The sequence below is a fragment of the Ziziphus jujuba genome, chromosome 1, assembly GCF_031755915.1.
Source record: "Ziziphus jujuba cultivar Dongzao chromosome 1, ASM3175591v1".
Lineage (NCBI taxonomy): Eukaryota > Viridiplantae > Streptophyta > Magnoliopsida > Rosales > Rhamnaceae > Ziziphus > Ziziphus jujuba.
In genome coordinates this window covers 46,408,576-46,424,856 of record NC_083379.1, presented here as the reverse complement: position 1 = coordinate 46,424,856, position 16,281 = coordinate 46,408,576, and the positions used below count along the sequence as shown (strand labels likewise).

The following is a 16,281-nucleotide window of genomic DNA, read 5'->3' as shown; positions in this document are numbered from 1 at the left end:
ATAGTTTTTCTCTCAATCCTCCATTTTGCATTACATGCTGATAGGTGTAGTATTATATTTGCACCCACTAGACCTAGACAGGCATGACCCAAATTCTTAGCCGAAGGCTTACATTCCAATATACCGTATATCATTTGAAATATTAGGTGGGAGAACCAACCTAAAGGTGACAAATGTCACCACCGGTATAACTCCTACAATCCTTCCAATCTCTTTTTCTCAACACCCTAAAAAGCATTTACCCATATGATATTTGGAGTAATCATCCAAAGCGATTAATATATGGTCTCATTTTGTACTTATGTAATATGAGGTTTTGAACCAATACTGTAACATCCCATACCAAAAAATATACATGATTAAACAAGTTTGACCAAGTTGACTAAGTTTGATCAAGTTTGACCAAGTGAACAATATGTGGGTCCAAGTTGATTCTTTGATAGCCAATATTTTTGGTTTGAACGAGATACTATTGCATAGATCTCGTTGATACGAGTTCATAGACTAGTGGCACATCAAATTATGAGTCATGGATAAAAAGTTATGGTCCTGAGAAGTTTTAAGTATAAGTTTTATATCAGTTTCCAAACCAGTCCCCAATTTTTGTCTGTTGGTGACCTTAGGCTCTATATAAGCCTTGGTAAGCATGCCAAAGAGGAACCAAAGCGCAAAATACCTAGTTCATCTCCAAAACCCGAGATATTCTTCCCTCAGACCCGTGGGTTCAAACTAAGTCGTTTCTACAAGTTTACGGTCGAATCGGGTCACTGCCGTTTTGATCATTTCCAGCCAACCACCACTTGCACATGCCATCCAGGGAGGAAGCTCACATCAAGATGAGCTTGGTCGTAAAATTTCACTGCGAAAGGTGGCCGGACGCACCCAGATCTAACCGGCGAAGGCGGCGGCGGCCGACAAGGTGGGTTGCCGAATTTTCGCATTTTTGGCCGTTTCAGGCCAACCCATACACTTTTTCCACTATTTTCAACCCCTCTGAACTTATTTCCATGGTTCTTTTGCCCAGATTCCTTACTGTTTGGGAGATCCGATGACGGAAACTTCGGCCGAAGGTTCAACCGAGTTTTCTGGTCACCGGAGGAAACTTGGACCAAGGTGAGCACACTAGTAGATTCCTTGTCTCTTGGGCTTTCCGTCAATATAAAATTTGTGAATTTTGGAGGTCGTTTGATAATTTCTCCATTTTTTGATCAATTAGTTAATTTTCGGATAAGTTGAGAACTGTGTTTGGACAAAATTGGTCAAATTAGTTAAAATTGGAATTGAATTAGTGAAATTGGATATTATTAGGACCCATTAGGTGGTTCAATTTCAAAATATTAGGCTTCTGGTGAAAATCCCCAATTTTAGGTACTGGATACGCAGTATAATTGGACTGTCCGGTGTCCAATTTATGCAATTTTATAGTACTATAAATTATTATGAGACATTTGGGTTATACAAGTGTCTCTGGTTTAGTTATTTGGAGCCTGAGGAATATTTTATTATATTACAAGCACTCGAGTTGAGCCTGGAGGCGATCCTGTAGAGAAGAATGCGTGAGCATCTACAATACTGTGAGTAGTTATTAGTTTTAAAAATATTTTGGGTATATAGTACAATATATATGTGGTTTTAGTATTTTACTTATACCTATCATTTTATTTGAATGTTCATTCTATAGATATATGAGGATCTGTTTTTATAGATATGTGTTATCATTTTATTTAACTTTTGTCAATATTTTAAACCTTTGGCAATTCTAATGAGTTCATGAATGAACTTGTGATATTTAAATATTTTGGTATTTGAATTAAGGTTTTAAAGCACTTTGGAAATTAATTAATTTGAGAAGACTTATTGAGAATTATATGATTTTAAGCATGTTCAAATATTTTATAAATTTTTAGATGCTTAAAATCGGTTTATGATAAATATATTTCATTATGGTATTTTCTTATTTTAGTAAGAAATAGTGATTCGAAGTTTTTTTGAAATATTTAGTCAAGCGGTTGAACGTGAATATTAAATTATGATTTATGATACGGTAGGATACTGTATCGATTATTTTAAATTGATGTACCGCATAGTACCAGAGTTTGGTTCAGTATTATATTACAGCGCACTGGGTTCACCACGGTGCCGTGAGGTTGGTTCATCCAACGGTTATCTATTATTACCATGGACTGTGAGGTCGGGTTTATCCGACGGTTTATTATTATTATCACCACAGTACCGTAAGGTTGGTTTCATCCAACGGTTATCTATTATTACCACAGACTGTGAGATCGGATTTATCCGACGGTTTATTATTATTACCACGGTGCCATGAGGTTGGTATCATCCAACGGTTTATTATTGCCACGGACTGTGAGGTTGGATACGTCCTGACGGTTATTTATTATTTCCACGACACCGTTCGTATATTGAGGGTCGTGAGGTGGGTGTATCCCACAGTTTATAGATTGGTACATCGTATGGTACATTATATACGTTTGTATATATTATTGATTTACAAATATTGTGGTGATTTTTACATTTTCATATTTATTTGGTGGAACTATGTTTATTATATTTTATGCTCAAATATTTATATCTTGATTTGAGACATTTCATAATATTACGATGATCGTTCATTCACGCTTTTAAGTATATGTTTTTATGATATTAAATTGGGATACAAGTTTAGATTTTGTGAAATAATTTTTAAACGGGAAACTTTTCAAACAAGTGGAACGAGAGGTCTTGAGAAAAAGATTTTTCAGAAATGAATTATTGTTTTTCTATTATACTATGCCACTTACTGAGATTTCTTTATCTCACGTTTTATTGTTTTAAATTCGTTCCCCTAAGCCCAGGCAGCTAATAGCAGTCTATCTCGTGCACAGCTTATCGCTTTGTTCCTTCCACGACAGCAACTGTATTTATCTTTTATTATCTCATGGACTTACTTATTACTTATTTGTACTCCTAGACTTCGTTGCCACTCTTAGAATGCTCTGATTTTAAATATGAGACCTAGTAGAGACCATGGTACTTATGTGTATAGTTATGCCCTGTAGTACAGTAGGCCGGTTGTGGACTTTGCGCTGTTGTAGATTTATTTTATATATATATTGAGGTATTATTGTTATCACTTGCGTTTGTTGTCCACGTTTTAAGATGAGGTCCTATCGGATATTCTCTAAGAATTATCCAGTGGAACTTTACTAGGTAGGACCACCCGGGAGGTCCTAGGAGGATTCTCGAGACGGATCCTGTCAAATACAACATGTCATCATCCAATGCCGCAAGAGCTTTCATCATCTACATAAAATGTAATGATGTAATGATGCATAAAAGTTTAATGATGCAAGAAAAATCTAAGATCCTTTATTCTGGATCATTATCTGGATTTTTGCTTTATCTCTCATTTCTCTCCAAGAAAATAGAGCCTAAAGCTTTCATTCCTCTTCCCTACTTCTTGTTTATATTTAAACTTATGCACTTTCCATCACAAATAATCACAGGCTAGCCATTGCCTATGGTTGCTAAGGAAGTTATTGTACAACTCTCGCATTGCAAAAAAAAAAAAAACAAATCTTGTCTTTTCTTTTTTTCACTTAATTAATTTATATATTATTTTATACTTTAGGTATCATTCACCATTTGAAAAGTTGAAGAGGGTTACTAAGAGGATCGAAAAATTGGATGGCCATCGATGCATCATTCTTGCTTGAATTCCTTCAAGTTTATGCCATCAAAGAAGGAAAGTCCATATCAAGACTTTCCTCAAGGATGTCACACTTGGTTGATCATGCTGGGAGGAAATCAGCACACAATGCAATCCTTAGGCACATGGTGATGCTTGAGAATCAAATTCCACTCTTTGTTCTGAGGAAAGTGTTGGAATTCCAATTCTCGTCCTTAGAGGCTGCCGATGATATTTTGTTTTCGATGCTGATGGGATTCTGCAAAGAACTTTCACCATTCAAGATGGTTGAAGACATGCCAAAGCTTTCAGTCACAGGGTGTGCCCACTTGCTGGACTTTTTGTATAAAATGATCACACACAACGTGGAGGAACCATCTGATCAAATTATCGAAGTTGATGAAGATCAAAGTGAAGCTACAACTGGAGAGGAAAAGTCTTCATTAGATGATTCGAAATACGTGAAACAGCTCCTTCGTGAGGTATGGAAATTGCTTTCAAAGTTAAACGTACGGCCAATTCGTCTCATAAAAAAGGCACTTGTATCTAAACCTTTGACAGTGATAATAAAATTGCCTTGGACAATCCTGTCCACCCTTCCTGGATTCAAAATCTTGAAGCAACCTGTTGAGATCTTTTCCTCTATCCGAGACAAAGAAGAAATCAAGCTAGAAGATGAGAATTCCAGCTCCAACAACATCATTAGCAGACCTCCATTGGTGGGGGAGATTACAATTCCTTCTGTGACTGAGCTCTCGAAATCTGGTGTCCAATTTGTGGCTACAAATTGCTGCATTTCATCCTCATCCGTTAGTTTCGATGCTAAAACAGTTACATTTTACCTCCCTACCATTAGTTTAGATTTGAATACTAAGGTTATTCTGAGAAATTTAGTAGCATATGAAGCATCAAATGCAACAGGGCCATTGGTTTTCATTCGCTATACAGAGTTAATGAATGGAATTATTGACACTGAGGAGGATGTGAAGTTGCTGAGAGAAAAGGGTATCATTTGGAATCATTTGAAGAGCGACAAAAAAGTGGCAAACCTATGGAATGGGATGAGTAAGTCCATAAGATTGACAAAAGCGCCGTTCTTAGATAAGGTGATTGAAGGTGTGAACAAGTATCACAATGGAAGGTGGAAGGTGAAATTTGGAACAATCATGAAGTTATATGTTTTTGGTTCATGGCAGCTTCTCACTTTGTTGGCTGCAGTTCTTCTATTGCTATTGACGGGATTGGAAGCATTTTGTTCAGTTTATGGCTGCAGTCGAATATTTCATATCAGTCCCACTCAATAATCCCCTTGGTCTAACACTTTCTTTATGAGATTTTTCTCAGAATCCCCTTGGTCTAGCATGTATTCGTCACTATTTGTGTATTGTGTTGGTATTTTATTGTTTCTTCATTTTTCAGAGAATGAGATATGGTAATGATTGCAAAGCTTGTATTAATTAATATTGTTAATGGCTCCACGTCTACACATAATGGGATGTTCGATTTGTATAATTAAACTAGAATCTAAGCAGAGAAGCTTTTGTATTGTTTGAATCTATTGCCCTTCTTCTTTTCTTTTATATTATTTTTCAGATTTGCAGTATTCAACAGGTGTTTGTATGTATCTACCAAGCTTTAATTATCATGTAATTGGGTTCTATCATGTAAGTTTTGGTGGTCTGGTCCTACGCTTTTTCTATGGTCATAACCGGCACACCATTGACATAATTAATGAGCTTTTGATATATATAATTATACATATATATATATATATAATTTTTTTTTTTTTTTTTATAAATTGATATAATAAATAGGGCAAAACCGGAAGCACAATGAAAGATAAGGCTGAACATCTTGGTAAGCATGCAAACCAATCAGCACTCGGTACACATGCTGCAACAATCGAATCTCCATGGCAGCAACAACTTCATAAGCAGCAATCACGATACTCACAATAATCACAGCAGCCATCATTGTCGCATCATTTATTTCTTTCTTTCTTTTTATTAGATATGCTCTCTTTCATGAATATTTTGTTGGCTATTTTTATACTCAGAACTGGTACACCATTTAATATTTCACCAAAGAAAAAAAACTGGTACACTATTTAATAATTAATCAGCTTTCGATAATTTCTTTTTTTATAATATATATATATATATATATATATATATATATATGTATACATATAAATGGCAAAGGCACCAGAATACCAATGAAAGATAGCGCTGAGCATCTTGATCCACACAATATATTCTACTAACGTTTAAAAATTAAATAAGTCATGGCTGATTCCTAGAGCAATGTTTACCAATTGCGGCCTTATTCCATTATAATATAAATTCGTAAACTATAGTACTACTGAGAAGAAAGGCTTGTGGAATCGTAAAATTGCTATTATTCTGTTTTTAATGGTAATGTATTTGCTTTTGATAACTTTCTATTTTTATTTTTATTTTTATGTATAAATTAATATATGTATACATGGCAAAGGCACCAAAAGAACAATGAAAGATAACGCACATCTTGATCCATACAATAAATTCAACTAACTTATAAAAATAAAATTGGAAAAACATAAAAATAAGGCAAGGTTGATTCCATTATAATATAATAGTACTAAGAAGAAAAGCTTGCAGAATTATAAAAGATCTTGCTATTCGCTAATATTGATGATGACCACTAATTTATAAAACAAACTTTAATTGAGATATTTAATTTTATTATTTTTAATTCTAAAACTCTAAAAGTGGATTTTTTATGATTTTCATTAAAAATGTCATATAGCATGTAGATCCCACTGATAATCTTTCATCGATAGTAACAAATAGTATTTTTTATTGTAAAATTACTGTTATTTTATTTTAATAAAAGACCGGTGACTACTAAGAAAGATAGAAGAAGCAAATTAAGACATATATGATCAAAAGTAATGCCTTGGTTATTAGATCAAAAGTTTTCATATTATACTTTAGTAAGTCTAATATTTAACAACTCAACATTATATTAACCAAAAAAAATTAACAGTATAATTTTTTTAAGAATAATTTAACATTATAATTAAACTACATAATTTAGAATATGTTACCAGTAGGAGAAGATAGATATTAAAAAATAATGTGTGTGTTTCTTGCAAGATTAGGCGCAAAAAAAGCCGCAAAAGGTATACTTTTATCCTCAATTTATAGAGCCTCTGTTTTTATGCATATTTTGTTTCAAAATTTATCCGAACTTTATCTGAAATATTTTGTTCAATATAATGGGCGGTACAACATCTGTTTGTGTTCAATATATGCTCTATAAAATAGATAGTACTATTGGAGATATTCATAATTATTTGTCACCGGCATCATTGATAAGCTTATATGATAAATTTTGATAAGGATATTTAAGTCTATTATTTTTTATACTAAGATATTACAAGTGAACCTTTTAATACAAACTATTAAAATTGTCAAAAACTTATGTTCAACAATGTTATATTAGTTTGAGTTAGACTTGTGTTAGATATGCAATGTTGCATGGTCAAAAGGACTCTTTAGACATGACTCCCAACTTCTGGAGATTTTAAGTTCTCTATTTTCCATTTGGATGTGGGAGAAGTAAATGGTCCATTCTTGACCATGCTTCAACTGGTTATATTTATAGTTTTGTAGCGAAGTTTTATCATTTTGTTGCTTCATGTTCTTGTGAAATACTGTTGCTTATTGTTCCACTATCTACAAATCATTTTCTACCTATATTAATCACTTGCAGCATAGTTCTTTTCTTTATTTTGATTGTTCTGTACACTGAATTCATTCCACTGTTCAAAATTTGTGATCTGCCAGTTAAGATCTTTTTAGTTATTACCTCCATGATAAAATATCATATGACTCAATTGCATCATTTCATACTTTTGCATCTTCGTAGCTTCTCTAGATTCAGCGGCCCAGACAGGACATGCAAATGATGGTGACTGGAAAGAAGAAGTATATTAAAAGTTAAGACACCATGACTTAACCTTTAGACTGATTTTACATAAAAGGCAAGATTTATGGGGCTTGGGAAGGGCTTGTCTTTGGGCTTTGTCAGGAACGATCATAGATAATGGAACAAGAATTCAAGTATAATAAATCATTACGATATAAATGTAGTGAATAAAGCACACACTTTGTAGGAAATTGGTGGTTTTTAAGCAAAAAGTAGAGAATATGAATTCTTTTTAAGTGAAAAAGAAACTCTCTAAATAAATTTACCCCAAAATTTACGTGAAATTGAGAGGCATATACAAACATGTTTATGCCTCTCAAGTTTCTTTTATAATTCTTGGCATGTGTAAAAGTTAGAGATTGATGAGCTCATTCTTACTGACGACATTTATTTGCAGATGAAGAGCATGAAGGACATGTATTTTGCTGATATGAATGACATGTCCCAGAAAATTGCTGTTAAATTGCTGCAGGTACGTTATCTATTTACATATTTCATTATGTGATTAATCTCTCGACTTTTGCTTGTTCTGAGGACTGGATCTGCTTTCGAATTTCTTTGGAGGGTTGGTATACTTTCTGTGTAAAAGCCCTTTCCCATGACTGCTACTAATAAATATGATTAAAAGTTATATACATATATATATATATATATATATTATGGATTCTTATATTGACCCAATATTATTTTTTGCTTAATCATGTTTTAAATTCTTTGTTTGCCAGCATGATTCTCTTCAACAACCAAAAACAGAACATCTTGAGAAGATGGAATTATTTAAGGCTATGTTGGACTGAACTACGGCGTTCTTACAGCTTAGCAGAAGTAACATTGCATTAGGTCACAAGGAAAAATTGCCTTTGTATGAGAAGCAAATAGTAAATTTCATCAGTTTAAATAGGTGAAGGAAACCTGTTTCTTCATTGCAGCAAGGACAGCTACCACCACCTCATATGCAATCCATGCAGCAGCCACAATCTCAAATGAACCCAGTTCAATCTCATGAAAACCAAATATTGACCAAAAAAAATATAAGAAATCTTATGAAATCCAATTGAACCCTCAGTTGTCATCAACAAATGTACTCAGTTCTGTTGCAACAATGAAGCAGAATTGCATCTCAAGCTTACAACAGAATTCTGCGTCTTCTTCATCCGAGGTTCCATCAACACAGAAAAATATGAAGAATTCACTGCAGTCAAATTCCAATCTGGATTTAAGACAAGGAAATTCACTAAACTCAATGGATCAGGTTGCCTTAGGATCTATGCAACAAAATCCTGTGAGTGCTCCTCAGCAGGCAAATATTCACAGAATGGAGTTAATGTGCTTCAACCAAACATGAATACCCTCCAATCAACTTCCTGAACGCTTCAACACCAGGGTCTGAAACAACAAAAGGAACAGCAAAGGTTGCAGTTACAGCAGCTCAAACAACAATATCAACAGCTACAGATGCAGGTAATGCAGAAGAAGCAACAGCTTCTTCAATGGCAGCAGCAAATGAAGCAATTGCAACAGCAATTACAGCATCTTCTTTACTTTCTTTCTTCTTTCTATAGGACATGTTGTTTTTGACGGGTGTCTAGCTAGCTTTATCGTGTGATTGGGCTCCGTCATGAAATTTTTAGTGGTCTGATCCTCAGAGCTGGCACACTATTGACATAATTTAATCAGTTTTCGATTATTTTTATATTAATTAATATCATTTATATGGCAAAGGCAAAAGAACAATCAAACGTAAGGCTGGACATCTTGGTTCAGAAAAGATATTCTACCAACCTATAAGATCTATGTTTGATAAAAATAAAATAAAATTGGAAAACCATGAAAATAAGGCTAGGCTGATTCCTAAAGCAGTATCTACCAATTTCATATTCCATTCTAAATATAAATTTGTAAACTACAGAACCCAGGAGAAGAGATTTGTGGAATTGTAAAATTGCTATCATTCTGTTTTAAAAGACTACAAAGCCTGCCTTATCAACAAGGACTTCTTTATCAATTCAAGGAAATTGAAGAAGTGTTTGGTGTTAGCTTGTAGTTTTCCAAATTGATTATGACAAGAAGGTTCTGCAACAGATCTGACTTAATTAAATCCAAGATTCCCGCATTGACCAAATCCTGCAGAATGAGATTATATAGGCACAGTTGCAATTCCAGCAATTAGATTATAAATTGTTTGTCCAATAGAGTTGGAAAGTACATTTGAGGAGTAGACTGTGCAGTGAAACCAAAACCTGGTGCATGAATATTAAAATAACCAGAATTGTTTGGAAAATAAGTCATATTAGCCATTTGATCATCAATGATAGGTGTACCTCCTGAGAATTGAGAATTGATTCCCAGTCTGACCAGAAACTGCATTACCAGGCTGATATCCTTGTTGTAAAAACATGCAGATGCCGTACGTCCAAATCTGCCTCCAAGTTGACATTGATTTCCAAAGCCTCTTCCTCTTCCTCTGAATGAAGATTTTCTATAATCTCGTCTATATTGATCACCACTTTACCTGTTATATTCTTGCCTATTTGAACCATTATAGTAGTTTCTTCCTGTGTTAAATCCTCTGACATTAGTAATTTTCGGTCAACAAAGCCCTGTTCGAGTCTCTCATCAAGAGAAGACATATTAGCACACATATTGTTTGAAATCATCACAGAATTAGATCCAAAAAACTGTGCTCCACCATTACCAGTTCCAGTCATACCACCATGGTTTCAACTTTTAACAATATAGCTCATATTATGATTGAAAACATCGGTTTGACGACTATGAAGATACTTCTCAGAAACAAAATTTGCAGACGAGCTATTTCCCAAATTAATAGTCACCAATGTATGTAATTGAGCAAGTTTTGTTTCATAATCAATTAAATGATTCTGCGCTTCTTCAATTGTAAATTGCTCAGGTTTTATGCCTAAGATGTTTGCTATAGGCTCATAATCTGGTTCCAGTCCTCCAAATATATAGGAGATCAAATCAGTTTCAGATACATCATCCCCTGCTGCTGCAAGATTATTAACCAAATCCTTCATTTTTAGGATATGTGCTTCCATCCCGTATTCCCTTTCCTAGTGTTTTGGACAAGTTTTCGATAATGAAGAACATGATTATGAGATTTTGTTGCGTATCTACTCTAAATAGCATTCCTGAGCTTCAAGGTAGAATATTTTTTTTTTAAGAAAATGTCACCTCGAGAAATTCCAGATGAGATTGTACCTTTCAACCACCCAAGTAGGAATGAACTGATCTTTTTATAGTACAAGATGGCACACTATTGATATAATTTAATCAGTTTTTGATAACTTTGACATCAATTAGTATCATATATTTATATATATATATATATATATGTGTGTACAAAAATTCTATAGTGAGGACGATCCGCATGAGGACCACAGTATTAGTGACGGTTTTTCATAATATTAACGATGATTTTTTAGAAAATCGTCACCAATACTATGAAAAACCATCACCAATACTGTGGTCCGCATGAGAACTGTCCACACCATAGACGGACTGTATATATGTATATATGGCAAAGCCAGAAGAAAAATGAAAGATAAGGCTGAAGATCTCGTTCCGGAGAAGATATTCCACTAACTTATGAGATCTATGTTTGATAAAAAATAAAATCTGTAAAACATAAAAATGAGGCAAGGCTGATTCCTAGAGCAGTATTTATCAATCACCATGTTCCATTCTAAAATAAATTTGTAAACTATAGAACTCCGAAGAAGAAGAAGAGACTTGTGGAATTGTAATTGCTATTATTCTGCTTTAAAAGACTACTGACTACTTAGAGAGAAACAAGAATAAAGTAGGACAAATATGATCAAAAGTGATGCCTTGTCTATTAGAACAAGAATAGAAGTTTCAGAACACTACGTCAGAAACGGATTCAATTAGAGTTCTATGAGGTGGGAGATGGATATTTTTGACCATTTTCCATGGTCTGTTGAATTTCTAGGGTATCAAAAAGATTAAAAGAGTACATTATATTATATATATATATATATATATATAGATATAGATATTTGGTGAATAAATATACAAATGGTTGTGAGCAAATAAGAAGATTAAATAGCTAACTAGACTTATTGGACCGAAGACATAAAAAAAAAAAAAAAAAAAAAAAAAAAAACCTGATTGGGCCGTTTCGTGAAGAGTACAAACAACTAAAATGGTGCTTCTACATACACCAACCAAAATTTTAATTTAATTTCTATTAATCTATTCAGATTTCAGAGAGAGAAAATTAAAATGAGACTTTATGAAGTAAATCCATCACCTAGACTTAAGACTGGATAGAGTGGATCAAAAGCCTTTTTACTACACCAGACAGAAACTGGAATAGTGTAGCGGCTGGAAATAGATATGCATACCCTATATCTTTGGAAACATCTACAGAAAACCTTAATTTTATCAAACCCAACAAGAACACACGGCCAATATCAGAATACAATCGTCTTTAGTCTTTATCTAATTCTATTCTCTTCTTCTCCTTCCAACTTTGCCTCTTTATTTTCTCAAGCCTTGTTTGCACAAACAGCTAGACACAGATGTACACATTGTAAAAGGAAACAAAGCCACAACAGAATATCATGCTCTGTTTCAAATTGCTTCCATTCCTTCTACCAACTTTGGTTTTCACTTTATCAGCTTCCTTTTCCCTCTCTGATGATGGAGCTTCTGAGCATCATGGTATGATATCCTTATTCCTTATCCTTCTTCACTTGAAACTGTCATTTTAAAGGCACAAGTTTATCTTACTTGAATGCTCTATGTTAAATTTGCTTGTTAAAATGATTCTTTTATATATCGATGGGACTGATGAGAATGATTGCAAAGTGGTTTCCTGGGGTACGATCACGAAAAGGCATGTCCTTGAGGCAACGAATGCTGAACTTGTACAAAGCCCATCTCTGATATTAGCTGCGAAGAGAACACACAGAAGAGACCCTCTTGATGGTTTTAACTATTACAGAGGAGGATGGAATATCAGCGAAGAACACTATTTCTTTGTGAGTTTTAAAACCTCAATTTCATGATTTCTATCAAGTATTTTTCACATTTTAATCTTGGTTGAGAACTTTTTTAGCTTCATTCACTCACTGGGCCTATTATATTTGAATCATGCAGTCTGTAGGATTTACTGCTGCTCCTCTGTTCATCAGGGCTGCTATATGGTTTCTGGGATTTGTGCTGTGCTTCTTCTCCATTTTCCTTTGCCATTGCTGATTCCAAAACCATGATTACGGCTATTCTCGAGTTGCGTATTGGGTTTCCCTCGTCTTCATCCAACTATTCACCATTGATGCAGTGTAGGTCACCAAATATCACCTGTTTCCCATGTCCAAAAAATTGGCTCTGTGCCTCTTTTATTGATTGAAACTCCATGGTTTTCAGCACTGGATGCCTGGCTCTATATATTGGACAAGGTAATTTTAACAGAGTCACAAGAGGCACACTAGATTTTGTTGAGAAGCAAGCAGACTTCATTGTGGAGAATCTGAGGGATGTATCTGAAAATCTTGAAGCAGCTAAGCATGTCGCAGTTGGTTGGACTTTTTTTCCTCCTAATACATTGAAAGAAATTGACAGAGTTGAGAAGAAGGTTAATGCTTCTGCTAACAATCTGGAGCATGAAACAGAGGACAATTCTAATAATATACAAGAGGTCATAGATTCTGTGTGAGTTTGAAAATTAAAAGGAAAAAAAAAAAAAAAAAAAGGTCGTTGTTTTTCTTTTATTTTTCCTTTTTCTTAGCATGAGTTTCTTGATATTTTTTTTTTTTTTCCCCCATGCAGAAGAGTGATTCTCATCGTACTTGCAGCTATAATGCTTCTCTTGGCTTTTTTTGGTTCTGGTTAATTCTTTTGACCCTATAAATTGCACCAATTTTTCAGTTCCACTCACATTGTTCTTTTGCAAGTTGTTTTCTAATTTCAAAATAAAAATAAAATAAAAAAATTTTACATACATACATACATATATATATATATATATGAACAATTCTGTGCTTTTGAAACTGTAAGTAAATTTTCAGTAAATGATGACCAAACAAATTTATTTGTCCTTACTATTTTTTTCGGCATGAAATGTCTTGTGTACGCGAGTGATTAAGGCTTACTCAATTCCATATCTTATCCGCTGTTACTATACCTTTTGTTTTCGCTTCTCCAATACTCTTTACTCTTTGCTGCTTTTTTTTTTATTATTATTACTATAAAGATTGCTAATGCCATAATTTACACAAATAATGCAGATTGGTGATCATAGGGTGGATACTTGTAACAGTCACTTTTATTTTAAGTGGCATATTTCTAGTACTTCATAAGTAAGTTTTAGCACATTTTTCAACATTATTTGTGTTTGTTAGCGAATTTTTAAAACTTGTTGTTTAAGTTACATATTAATGCACTAATGCAGTGTAGCAGCCGATACTTGTGTTGCAATGGATGAATGGGTTCAGAACCCAGTGGCTCATACAGCTTTCGATGATATCCTCCCCTGTGTAGACAATTCAACAGCTCAAGAAACACTCAACAAAACCAAAGAGACAACCTTCCAATTGGTCGGAATCGTTAACCAGTTTATAAACAATGTGGCCAACCTCAACAATGTTCCACCAAATGCAGGCCCTATTTACTACAATCAGTCTGGTCCTTGGGTGCCTGTCCTGTGTAATCGATTTCATCCCAACAACACCCACAGGAACTGTGCTCATGGTGAAGTGGAATTTACCAATTCAACAGAAGTAAAAAAATAAAAAAACAAGACTCTATTATATGTTAATCTGTGTTGGTGAAATTCCCCAATTCTAAAATTCCAGGCATATTTGTTTTGGCTGTGTTTTGTTGTTTTGCAGGAATGGAGGAAGTATGTGTGCCAGGTTTCAGCAACTAATATATGCATCACAGTGGGGCGTCTAACCCCAGTTTACTATGATCAATTGATATCGACTGTAAATGTGAGCTATGCATTGTATCATTATGGACCCTTCCTGGTTGAGTTAGAAGAATGCAGTTTTGTTAGACAAACACTGAAAGAAATCAGTAAAAATGATTGTCCAGGGCTTACACACCATAGCAGAAGGATTGTTGTGTGGTTGGCTATGGCTTCTGCTGCACTCATGATTTCTTCCACCTTCTGGGTTCACCATTCAGCACAGAAGCGAAAACAAAGTTATAATGGACAATATGCATCTACAATCTCCGAGTCTGCTCAAGATCCTCCAGTAGGAGTCAGGAACATGGAGTGAGTTTTGAAGGTCATGTATAGATATAAATTCTGTGTGAGTATTATATAAATTTAGTATTCTTATAATAGACTATGTTACTAGTTGGAGAAGATAGATCTAAAAGGAGCTGCAACTGTTATCATAGGTTGACAACAGAATCAGCTGGTTGGTCCACAGCATTTTTTATTTACATATTTAATTAATATAATGATTGAACCATACCATAAAAATTAATGATTTCCCCTATCTATACATTGTTTGTTCATTGGGAAACTGAAACTGAGAGAGGGAGAACACATTAAAATGTCAAAATCAACGTACGGCCAACAAAATTTTGTAAATCTAGGTGCTCAAAACAGAGACTTTGAAAAGCAGAAAACATTTTTATCATTTTTATACTATGTGCTCTCAAAACGTCGCCAATGCTGCTGGGCTTCTGGGCAGTTTGTTAGTGTCTGGTTTTGTAGGTTGGTCAGGTGTCAGCATTCGGTCAGAAAATACAATTGCAAAGCCCAAAAACACCAGCTTACAGGTGTCAAACAATTGTACTACATGTTTGTTTGATAAGTTGATTTGAACCGTCAGATAAGATCAATCGGTTAATAAAAAGCTAGCTAGCAAAAATTTGACAAAATATACTACGCTCCAATCAAAACCGACAAACCGAAAGTAGTACTACTCCTCCACCTCCATCACATCCATATACAAATAAACTAATACATACTTGAGACATTTATCATAAAAGAGAGCCTAAAATATATGATTAATTTCCAAAATTCAAAAGAAAATAATAATAAAAAAGGTAATATTTTAATACATGATCAAGGAAAAAAAAAAAAAGGACCAGGTGGCATTTAGCCAGCGCACGGGTCCAAAAAGACAACAAAGTACTAAAGAAGTAGCATTAAGTTATCCAAAGGCAAGTGAGTATTTGGTAATATTATATACCCTCCGTATAGATTTGCTTGATGTATTTTGGCTTAACATCAAAGTAATCCCACTTAGAAACGCAAACAGTGAGAAAGAGAGAAAGAAAGGAGCACATGCATTGTTATGAAAAGCAATGGCAGCCAAAACTCCATCTTCATCTTCTCGTACATGTCTATGCTCTCCGACCAACCATCCCGGTTCATTCAGATGTAGCCTGCATCGTGCCCAACGCAGAGCTTTAGCAGCCAGATCAACGGTGGTGGTCAACTCTGCTAAGCCACAATCAAAGACGGTGATGATGATGATGGCTACCTCAAAAATCAACCTCTTAAAGGCTTTTCTTATGCAGATCATCAAGCCCTCCAGCCATGATCTCCAGAGGAGGAGGAGTTTCCAGCCCAGACCCACCAGGTTTTGTTTGATGAATAATAACAATAACAACAA

At 34.5% G+C, this 16,281-nt stretch overlaps 2 protein-coding genes across 7 annotated transcripts; both read left to right on the top strand.

Annotated features, from left to right (window-relative positions):
* The first annotated feature begins 3,687 nt into the window (after window positions 1-3,687).
* On the top strand, window positions 3,688-4,992 carry LOC132800571 (putative UPF0481 protein At3g02645). The gene has a single exon (XM_060814575.1). The coding sequence runs from the start codon at window positions 3,688-3,690 to the stop codon at window positions 4,990-4,992; it is 1,305 nt and encodes a 434-aa protein (XP_060670558.1).
* Window positions 4,993-11,822: 6,830 nt separating this feature from the next.
* Window positions 11,823-15,140, top strand: LOC132799359 (uncharacterized). 6 transcript variants are annotated; one of them, XR_009635358.1, is made up of 6 exons: window positions 11,823-12,367; window positions 12,515-12,687; window positions 12,806-12,987; window positions 13,073-13,357; window positions 13,475-14,004; window positions 14,097-15,140. XR_009635358.1 is itself a non-coding variant. In XM_060813739.1 (6 exons), exons 5-6 carry the CDS (start codon window positions 14,122-14,124, stop codon window positions 14,926-14,928), a joined length of 696 nt encoding a protein of 231 aa, XP_060669722.1. In that variant the 5' UTR covers window positions 11,823-12,687; window positions 12,806-12,987; window positions 13,073-13,357; window positions 13,475-14,004; window positions 14,097-14,121; the 3' UTR covers window positions 14,929-15,140. The 6 variants fall into 6 exon arrangements, 2 of the variants coding, with proteins under 2 accessions (XP_060669722.1, XP_060669724.1); XR_009635362.1 differs by having other exon boundaries at window positions 12,502-12,687; XR_009635359.1 differs by having other exon boundaries at window positions 11,823-12,687; window positions 13,475-13,533; window positions 13,933-14,004.
* The last annotated feature ends 1,141 nt before the right edge of the window (window positions 15,141-16,281 follow it).